The sequence below is a fragment of the Oncorhynchus tshawytscha genome, linkage group LG15, assembly GCF_018296145.1.
Source record: "Oncorhynchus tshawytscha isolate Ot180627B linkage group LG15, Otsh_v2.0, whole genome shotgun sequence".
Lineage (NCBI taxonomy): Eukaryota > Metazoa > Chordata > Actinopteri > Salmoniformes > Salmonidae > Oncorhynchus > Oncorhynchus tshawytscha.
The window spans coordinates 8,584,557-8,596,239 of NC_056443.1; the positions used below are offsets into that span (position 1 = coordinate 8,584,557).

At 46.2% G+C, this 11,683-nt stretch overlaps 1 protein-coding gene across 1 annotated transcript; it reads right to left on the reverse strand.

Annotated features, from left to right (window-relative positions):
- Window positions 1–1,094: 1,094 nt before the first annotated feature.
- Window positions 1,095–10,409, reverse strand: LOC112214339 (prosaposin receptor GPR37). Its single transcript, XM_024372988.2, has 2 exons — window positions 8,619–10,409; window positions 1,095–3,580 (listed from the first exon to the last, which is right to left on the reverse strand). The coding sequence occupies exons 1-2, from the start codon at window positions 9,729–9,731 to the stop codon at window positions 2,765–2,767; spliced, it is 1,929 nt and encodes a 642-aa protein (XP_024228756.1). The 5' UTR covers window positions 9,732–10,409; the 3' UTR covers window positions 1,095–2,764.
- Between the last annotated feature and the right edge of the window lie 1,274 nt (window positions 10,410–11,683).

The following is an 11,683-nucleotide window of genomic DNA, read 5'->3' on the forward strand; positions in this document are numbered from 1 at the left end:
TGTTGACTGTCTGTTGGAAATGAGTCAAATGTCACCCCTAATGACCATGTCTTGATAGAACGTCAGAAGACATTGATTGTCAGTAGTAATTAGAATACGTGTGTCTTGTCAGTAGAATGTTAGTATGGTCCGTTCCTGCCTGTCTTTCTGAGCTGTTCCCTTACACAGACAGAAATAGCTGATCTATCTCTCTCTCTCTCTCTCTCTCTCTCTCTCTCTCTCTCTCTCTCTCTCTCTCTCTCTCTCTCTCTCTCTCTCTCTCTCTCACTGCGACACATCAAATAGAGGAGCGGATGTGCGGTGGTGTGAGAAAGAAAATACCACCTCCTCAGAGCAGTGGGAGTGCAGCAGTATGCACAGCAGAGTCACACAGGTGCGGAAACAGAGCCGGCTCTGCTTAGTCTTCTTATGACAGATAATTCTGTTATGGGGATAATAACCACAACATTCATCTCCCTTATCGCCGCTAACACAGACTCGCGTACACGCCAGACGCTTCTTTGCTATCGTCACCGTTGTATAACACTGTAAAGACGGTTATAAAGGGAATCATATGCGGTGATACATGCTGTTGATGTATATGCTCTGCTCTGTCTGTGTAATCTATAGCTGATGTATATGCTCTGCTCTGTCTGTGTAATCTATAGCTGATGTATATGCTCTGCTCTGTCTGTGTAATCTATAGCTGATGTATATGCTCTGCTCTGTCTGTGTAATCTATAGCTGATGTATATGCTCTGCTCTGTCTGTGTAATCTATAGCTGATGTATATGCTCTGCTCTGTCTGTGTAATCTATAGCTGATGTATATGCTCTGCTCTGTCTGTGTAATCTATAGCTGATGTATATGCTCTGCTCTGTCTGTGTAATCTATAGCTGATGTATATGCTCTGCTCTGTCTGTGTAATCTATAGCTGATGTATATGGAAGCATCTGTGGTGTCGCGTAGCCACGGTGCGTTTGTACCCTTGTGCATGGGGAAAACATTGTGAATTCGAATTCTAATCAAGAATGATATTTTCAAGTCAGGAACACAAAGAAAGTAATACACCACTCAACAAATGTCTACACAGAGCTGCAGTTCTACAGTCAAGATCAAGTTATTTTTTTTTAATCAAAGGGACCGTTTTTGTTGGCTATAGAAAAGCTATTTTAGAAACCAGAAACTAGACTGATGACCGTGTGCGCTTACATCGTCTAGTATCAAATACAGACAGAGTGAACAAGATACTCACAAAGTTCAATAAAACGGTTTACAAGAATCACTGACTTCATCAAGAGTTTGAATCACAACACTGTACAATTGGCCATTTACGACAAGTTACTGTCAGAAAAGACACAGAGACAGAGGGGCCCTGACTCTGACACTAACAGGAGGGAACGACAGAGTATGAAAGCAAGGAAAGGTGTTTGGCAGTGCAGAGTTGTATGCAGAAATCAACCACGACAATTACAGTAATATTAATGTGCATTAAAAGAATAACAATCACAATATGCTCGTAATATCCTCATATTCCTCCTCCATATCCTTCCTTCTTTCCTTCTCTATATATCTTTCCTTCACTAGAGTGATAGAGTGTGTAGTATACAGTATGTACAGTCCAGTGTGCGAGTAAGGCGTGTGTGTGAACTGAATCGCGAGTGCAGTGTTTGAGTGAGGGGTGACGTGAGTATGTCCGGTCCAGCCCAGTCCACTCCAGTCAAGTATTCAGAGTCCACTCCACTCCAGCCCAGCCAACCCCTAGTCCACTCCACCGAGTCCCTTTCAGCTCAACACAGTCCAGTATAGTCTGGTGTCGAGTTTCTGGCTTTGTCCGTTCATGTCTGGTCCCAGCTCAGACCAATGGGTTTGTGTACTGGGTTGGAGCACAGTATGTGTACTGGGAGTTGTAGTGCAGTTGGGTTGTTGTGCAGTTGTCTCGGCAGTATGGCTGTTCAGATGTTACTTGCTCCCTGCGGATGTATAGTGTGTAGTCCTGACACTTTTTCCCTGCTAGTGTGTAGTTATATACAGTAGTTGTGTAATAGTATACTGTACAATAGTTGTGTAGCACCCAGTTTGTCAGTTGTGTAGCTAATTGTGTAGTAGCCTACTGTAGTTTTGTACAGGTATGTAATCTAAGTGACAGGTATGTAATCTAAGCAGTTGGATCCTGCTTGTGAAATGTTGTATAGTACTATAGTTGTTGAGGTTTGCAGCCTTAGCAGTTTGACTCTGCAGGTGTGAAGTTGCACAGTTCTGTGTGCTGGTATGTTTGTATTGTCCTGCAGCTGTGTAGCTGTGTCGTCATTAAAGTTCCAATGCAGCTGTTTTTATCTCAATATCAAATCATTTCTGGGTAACAAGTAAGTAACTTACTGTGATTGTTTTCAATTAAAATGGTCAGAAAAGAAACAAAAACAGCCTCTTCGCAAATAACAATGTCTTAAGCAAGAATTTTGCCAAAATTGTCTGGGAATGGTCTGAGTGGGGAGGGGAAAACGGAAAAATAGCTGTTTTTGGCAGAGACGTTTGTAACTATCTTTCTTATTGGTTTAACTCATTTATTGCCCGGTGATGTCACCAGGCAGGCCAAAAACTCCTTCCCACCAAAACTGGCTGAATTTCAGGCAGTCTTTTCAAAAGGCTCTGATACTAAAGGGGCATTAATCATCATTCACAGTATTATACCAACCTCATAGTGTGGAAATATACACTGAATATAAAACATAGGAAAATCATGTTTTTGACTGCACTGGACCTTTAACAGTAGTCAACAGTGGTTTTAACAGTTGGACCCTGCGGGAGTGTAGTTGCTGAGCTCTCTGCGTATGGTGCTGAAGGGCGACAGCTCCAGCTCTGTGGTACACTCATGCTCATTATCATCACTAGCCGTGCCTGAGGAGTGGGCATGGTTACAGCAGCAGCAACAACAACAGTCCAGGAAGGCTCTGCCTAGCGGACGACATAATAACAGGAGCAACACAGGCGTCACCGCCGCCCGGCAGAACAACAACAGCTGTGACAGGAGGTGTAAGACCGCCATGGTCCGCTCCGGCACGCCCGCTGCCATGTATGCCGACACGATGTTACAGATGTTCTCCGGGACCACGCAGGCGCCATAGACGATGGCAAGCGCCACGACGGTGCAGTTCATCTGGCTTTCTAGGCGTATCTGCTTCTTGTTGCCGCGGACGGAGGCCTGCTCGGCGCGGCGGATCTTGCGGGCGGTGACGAGGGAACAGCCGATGGTGAAGAGCGTAGGGAGGCAGAAGTAACAGCCGAAGCACCACCAGAGCCGCGCGCCCTCGTAGGTTAGGCCCAGGACGTAGAGCGTATCTGGGAGCGATGTCGAGATGCGCACCACGCAGCGCTCCGTAGGGGGGTCATCTGGGAGAGCGGGGTCCTCTGTGACCAGCTGGCGGATCAGGAGCTCTGGGAGAGCCAATAGGAGAGCTCCAATCCAGATGACGGCGAGCTTGGCTGTAGTGGAGGTGCAGTTCTCGATCATCTCGTAATACATCTGGACATTTGTGGCTGCGCGGAACCGGTCAATGCACAGAGCGCACAGGGTGAACGTGGTCACACCTAGAGATGCCACCTGGGGACAAATACAGGGAGAAATGGTTAATGGTTTATCACAAAGACAAATGGTTTATCAGAATGTTGAATCATCTGACAGTATACACCAAATAGACCTTTTTAAATTTTACTTTCACAAAGACGACAACACCCCTCTTAGAAATCTGACAGAGGGGTCTTTCCTTGAATTGAAAGAATGCATCAAACTGAAAAAAGGTGCCAAATTCTAAGCCTCTCAAAGCTTAGAAAACACATCATTCAGAATCAAGTCTCTGTTCTGCTTCGGTTTGAGTCTGAAAGACTGAGGCACAGCAAGGAACCGAGAACATGTTCCTCTCCAGCTGGAATCACTTTGACTGCAGTTACTACAGGGAAAACTAACTGTAGCCAGACCCAGACCCAGCTGCTGTAGTCTGTACGGTCCTGCCCTGTGATTACTGCTGCTGCAGTTTACTACATAAACAGTAAAGCTGTGGAGGTTTCTCTCTCTCAACCACTCCCTCTTCTCGTTACCTCACTCTCCTTCTCTCATCTCTCTCTCATGCACTCTCTCTCTTTCTCTCTGTCCTCTCTCTCTTGCTCTCTGTCCTCTCTCCTTCCCCCCTCCCTTCCCCTCTCCTTCTCTCTATCTGTTAATTAGACTAGTGTTTCCCAGACGTCCCTGGGAGGCCACAGAGGCCACAGCCTTCTAAACAGTAACATCCTGCAGAGATCGAGATAGAGAGGAGAGCCACACATGAACTATGGATCTCCGCCAAAGCTGCTACTGTTCTGATGAAGAGAGGCTGTAGAGCCAAAAGAGAACAACACTGGGTCAGCCATTAGAGAGAAAGGAAAGTAAATACCTGCATCCTATTGTACAGCATTCTCCGGTAGACTTCAAAGAGGTGTGATAGTGTGTAGGGTATTCCTAATCCTTTTATGAGACATTTTGATACCTTGCACCTGGTACATACTCCTGTACACTTCAAAGGAGCATAACATGATTCCCCCCCGTTAAGTTGGTGAAACATTGATTTAACCAAAAACGTGTATACCTTGTAAACAAGATCCCACTTCCATGGTGACTACTGGTGACCTTCAGCCTGTGCAGGTCGTACAGTGTGATTGGTTGCTTTAATTACACCTAGAGGGCTTCCTGCATCCTGGCCAACTGTGCACCTTCGCATCTGTGTGCCAGGTATCTGCCTTCGAGCCCTACTCTGCTTTGTAGACTCACACAGGTGCCAACATGGTGAATAGAGCCTGAACACTAGGCTGGAGACAAGTCAAACTAAACACTCTCACATAGACAGGGGTGATTTCTTTGATCAGATCTCACAGCAGGAGAGAGAGGGCGGGGGGGGCAGAATAAGACAAGCCCAGCTTTGTACCGATATGTAGATCAAAGATATGAGCCAATGGCCATGGTGCTGGAGCTAGTGTGGAGCTAACGTTGCTTAACTGAAAGCTGTGTGTGTTTGTGTGAGTGTGTGTATGCGTGATTATTCCTTTCGCTAGCCTAATTATTCATACAACGGCCTGACATCTTCATAATGATTAACAGGCCAATTTGGCAAATACCCTCTCTGTGTAAATGACCCCTGTCACGTCTGCCTTGTCTGTGGTCATGCTGACAGTCTCTACAGCACCATTGTGTCTTAGTTACTTGTATTGTGCGGCAGGTAATAGAGATATTTCCCCTGTTGCTGGTTTAATAATGGCCCACAAATTCCCTGATTAAGCTCCTCTGAACAGTTGCCTTCAAAACCCATGTTATTAATTGGAGTTCAATGGCAACTGAGTGACTTGATGACCCGCGGCGGGCGGCCATGTTGGATCATGAGCGGCTGTCGTAGTAATGACTCTTATCTATTGATAAATGGCGCAATGCTCACGAATGCACACACGAATGCACACATACACATGCAGACACAGAAACACACACACTGAGCACATGAATAAGCTGAAGACAAAGGCTATTACAGTTCAGGTCTGTTACAGGCTGACTGCGTCTGTCCCTCCCTCCCTCCCTCCCTCCCTCCCTCCCTCTCTTGCTCCTTCCCCAGACCATAACTCCAACAGGAGAAGCCTAGTCCCCCGGCTGCCACTCTGCCACGGGGATCATCAGTCTCCTCTGTACAGTCAAGTAATGGATCATCACAGAGACAGGCTGGCAGACAGGGCTAGATCTGGACCTGAGCGTCATGAAGTCACTACTCTTTGGGACTCCATGACGTAGCCTCTGAACTGTAACACTGATTCAATGTTCACTGTTTTAGCTCTGTGTGTGATACGGTTACCCTGGGTTACTGTTGAGATGAAGCTCATGGTAAATGTCTATTTACAAGTGGACATTACAGTTCTATTCTATTCTACACTGGCTGTGCATACACATGGTTCACACAGTTATAAATTAGTCAATATTTCATTTCTGCTTCTATAATCATTTAGTTAATTTTTGTTAGATTCTCTTTGGGCTGTGATGTTGTTATGTATCTATGTGGTCTATCTCTCAGCAAAGTAAGCATCTACTCATCCTGTAGCTACAAATAGCTCGAATGGGATAATTATCACCCATCATCCATTATTTACAAATACTAATTATATACACTGAATCATTAACATAGCCGGTCAGACCGCATAATGAGTAATAGAGGGGCAGACAATGTGCTGTTGGGCGGAGTGGTGTGTGTGTGTGTGTATATGTGTGTTGGAAGAAGTGTATACGTGTATGTGGGAGTGTGTGGTGTGTATGTGGGAGTGTGTGTGTGTATGTGTGTGTGAGAGTCCTTCCCCTAATCACAGTGAGCACGTGCAAAGAGAGGATCGCCGTGGGTAACGATCAGTGGAGGGCAGGCCATCCCACCCATCTGGAATCTCAGCACGCCCTGTGTGTGTGTGTATGAGTTTCTGCGTGTGTAGGTGAGTGTGCATTTGTGTGTGTGTGTGTGTGAGAGAGAGAGATCGAGAGAGAGAGGGGGGGGGAGAGAGAGAGAGAGAGAGAGAGAGAGAGAGAGAGTCTAGGTGTGTGTGAGATTTAGTGTGTGTTTGAGATTCTGTGCATGTGTGTCCATAAGTGAGAGAGATTAAGCTTGTGTATGCGTGTGTGATTGAGTCTGTGCATGTGCGCGCCCACGTACATGGGTGTCAGGGTGATGAATGTCTAGCTATTAACACCAATCCCAGCACAATACAGTCCTCCACCTCCAACCTCAATGGCTCCCAGTAGAACGTCTATTCCCTGCAGCAGACTGGGATGAGTTTATCTCCCCGCAGACAGCAGCACCTCAGCCTCCCAGTCTCTCTCTGTCTGAGAACGGACAAAGCTGCTGGCGAGAACCCATCTATGCCTATCTGAGCCTCACTGTTCCCTCTGAACTTATAGAAGCAATATCTTCACTACTCACTACTGGCTGTGGCTGTTGATATAGCCTACGCTGCAGATGTTAGCCAGGGACGTGATTCACATAACACCACTCGTGACGCACAAGGGCCTCTTCCACTTGGCTTCCCTCCTTCGAAGCTCTGCACATCACTGGAGACTTGACCACATACACTTACTCACACACACCACGTGACCAGGCCACATAAGCTGTGCACACCACAGAGAGATCCTCCCATCAGTGTCAGAGGGACTGTCCATGTCTCAGTGGAATACTGTAGCAGCTCTCCTCCTCTCCTAGCTGTCTGTATCTAATGCATTATCATCACCATGTCAGCTGGGCTCATATCTACCGTCTGGGCTCTGGGGATTGGAATATGGGTTTATGGACGTGTATGAGTCCGTGTCTGTGTGGTCATGTATGTGCATGTGTCTTCGTCTGTGAGTCTGTCTGATTGCGTCTGCACACACATCCGCGTGTGGGTGTGTGCGTGTGGGTCATGAGCCAGTGGGCAACGCAGCCTGAGGCTTCCTCTCCTCCCAGTGGAGTGTTCTCTCCCACATCCTGCCTGCGGAGCGACATTACTCCCCACTTAACCCACATACAGTCACAGTGGATCAGCTCAGCATGGCACAGGGCTGAGGACACACAGGGCTGAGGACACACACATACACACGCATGGCCGGGCGACACACACATGCATGCACTGATGCATGCAGGGACTCATGGGCATGCATGCCTAAAATTCACAAACGTGCCTGCAGGTACTCACCCATACGCATGGACCCCAACCTCCACACACACACACACACACACACACACACACACACACACACACACACACACACACACACACACACAAGCCAGACAGTCTACTGACACCTTCTTCAAGCGCTCCTCACCCTACACCTAGTGCTCTACTTCGAACTCATGTTGCTCTGCAGCAGCAACCCAAAATCCTCCGTCAGTTTCACTGCTACACTGTACAATGAGATACTAGAGTTGTGGGAATACGAAACTGGTTTTAACCCAACGGCCTTAGGAAGGAAAGGCATGACTGCACACACACACACACAGGTTGAACATTGCATCACACTGATATCCACCCAGGGTAAAGTGAGATGGCTATAAACTGGGTGTGGTGTTTTGTGATTTACTTAGGCCCCTTGTATGTGTAGGTGAGAAAGACAGAGATATCATACTGTAGTAGATAGGCACAGAGTTGTGTGAGTGTGATAGAGCGAGAGAGATAGAGAATAGGAGAGACACAGTAGTGGGACAAAAAAAAGGGAGAGATAGAGGGAAGGATTAAGTGTGTGGGTGGAGGGAGGCCACTTCTCTTCAGCAGCCAGCAGGTGTGCGTAGCAGTGTCACACTGGGTGTCACAATGAGATGAGGTGACATCTGATCTTGGTGGGAACTCATCTTGTTTATTATTGTGCCGTTGGAGGCTAATCCCGTGTTAGGGTGAAATGGATTAGTGTCATGTTCACTGTGATAGGCTTTTCTATCACAAGTTGTTCTGAATATGACAATAGCGCATTATAAATATGTAATACACAATGCAATACTTTTTGAAATTGTGCCTATGCCAAGAGAAGTGTTCAGATGCCCCAAGACACATCTTCCACCAATATAAGGTGAACATCTGTAGGAGAATAGAATCTAATAGTATAGAACATAATAGAATACCTCCAGATATGGCACGATTTTACAGGTGAATTCTCCCAGTAGCCAGGACTTAGTCAATTCATGGAAAATGACGAGGGGCAGACAAAAGAAGACGACCACAAAATCCCAGATGGCCAGGTTAGCTATGAGAGAGTTGGAGATGCTCTTCATATAGTAGTTCTGACACACGATGCACAGTATGGCTATGTTCCCTGCTATCCCAGCGAGGAAAATGATAGCAGAAACGCCCGTGATAGCATAAGCGCCAAAGGTTTCACTTGTCACAGGGTAAAATGGGTTTTTGATTTCGCGTCCAAAATCTGCTGTGTTGGGAGGGGTCATTGGAGTGGCATCCCACGGGTTTTCCTCGCGGTAAGTAAACATCTCGCTTCTCCTGGTGAAGAGGTCGAGGGGTAGGTCGGTAGAGGTGAGAGCTAGGGGCTTGGGTATTGGCTCCCATGGAGAGAGAGGGGGGCCCAGCCCGTTCACTGCGCTCTGCGCCTGAGATAAAGCCATTGAGCTTTTGTTCAACACTTTTCTCCTCCTCTCCCTCTTAAACGCCTTCTTCTGCTCGTCTTTTGTGCCTCTCTTGCGTCTGTCGCTGTCCAGTTGTCCCCCGCGTTGCTGGCCCATTGCTGGGGGCTTAGTGGTATTGTATCCACCTGCCGTCCCCATGGCAGCGGCCGCGCCAATCTCACTATTCAACTTTCTCCTCTTGTGGCGGCGCACCAGGTCCCTGTGCGGGGTGACGGAGTAATCCCCCCGTGTCAGTGTTCTGTTGGAGTGCTGTCGTTTTAATCCCACATGTCTATGCTTTGTTTCATCCTGAATTACGCGCATCCTTCTCACAGAAGTAGAATGAAAACGTTCCATCCACGTTTGAAGAGTCTGTTTGGAGTAGGACGTACCTGTAGCGTGTCCCCCGGAGCGAGTGCTGTCATAGGCTGTGTTTTGGGGACCCTCTCTGATGGCTGTGTGAGCGGTCCTGTGGGTTGTTGTAGCGTTAAGCCCATAATAACCCCCTGCTATTTCTCTAGTCCGTATGTTTCCATTATTTCTGAGCGATAAGACATGTGCATTCCCCAACAACACACACAGCGTCCTCAGCATCAGAGTCCGCATGGTCCAGATCATAGCGCAGACAGATATATCTTCCTCAGAAAGCCATCCTTATCTCAGTGCAGAGAATAAACTCCCATTCAGTCTACACCCATAATAACAAAAAAAATTACACTAAACTTAAACCCTCAATGTAGATCCCAAACATCTTATAGGGTTTGCAAACTTTTAGCTCATATCCAAATTCAGCGCACTGTGTTTGGTCTCCGCCGTGCTGTTGTTCTGTGCAAGTCTGCCGCCACCTCCTCCTGTGAGATGTATTTTTGTCAAGTAGAAAGTGCCATGCCTTACCGAACGAGATATCCCTGCAAGGTCCCCATGGAACCACATGCCGCTAGCAAACTCATTTTACAGCGACAACATGGTCACATGCATCTCATCTCCATAAACAGCAGATCACCGGACTTTCCTTTTTGAGCGGAATAGGCTGCACTGGCTGTGGTTGGGTCTGGCTGAGACTCACAGGCTGTGAGGCGCTGCTGCTGTGTCCTGCTGTGTGTTTGTTACACAGCTGCGAGCTGAGAGAGAAGAGAGGCGCGGCTCTGGCTGGCTCTCCCTGTCCGCTCCGTGGAGCACCGAGGTGAGCTGGGTGTCTCGGGAAGGAATGTGGAAGAAAATGGAATCCCCTGGCGGCTAACCCTGATCTGTCACTCTGCATCCATCAGATCCTGCCTCCAGACTACCGCCGCTGGTAGCCAACCACGCCCGATGACGCGCACGCGATAAATATATTATCATCATATTACACATGGCTTTATCGCCGTATACTGATCACTTTCTCCATGGTGTAATATAATATTTGGCGTTTAAACTATTCTGATGTCTATTTGCTCGATATTAGTTATTGTGCAAAACATCTGCAGTAGCCTAGTAGCCTACAGGCTATGTATACACATATCAGCTAGCACATACAGTTCGACAATCATATGTTTCTTAGATCTTGGTGAAAGCATGGGGGTCCAATGGTTATTTTGCAAACAACCTTTTTGGGAATGGTGCAGGATAGTTGCTTGTCTTTGGAACATTCTCAGAACATTTAAGGAACTTGACAACAAACAAAAAAAACGTAATTTTCTTGGTATTTCATTACGTTAACAGAATGTTTCCTAAAAGTTCAAACATGGTTACATTTCATTTCAATTCTGGTAATGTTCTAGGAACGTTCTCCAACTGGTTTGACATTGGGAATGTTCTCCAATTGTTCCAAGAACCTGAAGAAACAACGTTCTTCTGTGGACATTTCAGCACTTCAGCATAACATTTCATTCAGGTTTTGTAATGGTTCTATTTAAATTCATGTTCTCAAATTCTTCCCGAGATCTTTAAGAAAATGTTCCATAAAAAAACACAAGACAACTTTAGTGACTTTCTCACGTTCCAACATTTTATTGAAACGCATACATTCTGTTCTCAAATGCTAAGAAAACGTTACATAAAAAAACACAAGAATACTTTAGTCATATTCAGAGAACGTTCTAAGAATGTTATTTAAAAATATATACATTCTGTTCTCAGGATCAACAAAACTAACTATCTTTGTTAAGTGTATTCAAGTGTTGTGGCCGAGCCCTCTAATTGGCCACGCCTGATCTTAATGTTAGTGATCGTAGTGTTTCCTTTGAAATGGGGTCTGTTTGAATAGACTAAAACGAACAGCTTTGTATGCGTAAAAAACACATGGCATGCTAACTCCATTCTGGTGGCGCAGTGGATTCATTCCATGAATAGACAACAGCAGTTTATAGGTTCGCACAAATCTCACAGATGCTGTGTCACAAAAATAAATAAAAAATGTGTTTGCATGATTAATGCATAAGGATATGAATGTCCATCTGTCTTATTTGTGCTTGGAGTTCAGTGAAAGTTATAAAAAAAATACTCAAAATAACCCATCATTTCTGTTCTCAGAGTGTTTATAGTTAGAGAACAGACTTGTTTGACAAGAGCTCTGACTCTGGGCTGACAAG

Bases quoted from the DNA above. Each gene is read 5' to 3' on its own strand.
- LOC112214339 (XM_024372988.2), bottom strand. From the start codon at position 9,731: ATGATCTGGACCATGCGGACTCTGATGCTGAGGACGCTGTGTGTGTTG. The intron at 3,581-8,618 runs GTATTCTATTAT...ATTTGTCCCCAG, and splicing joins AAATCGTGCCATATCTGGAG to GTGGCATCTCTAGGTGTGAC.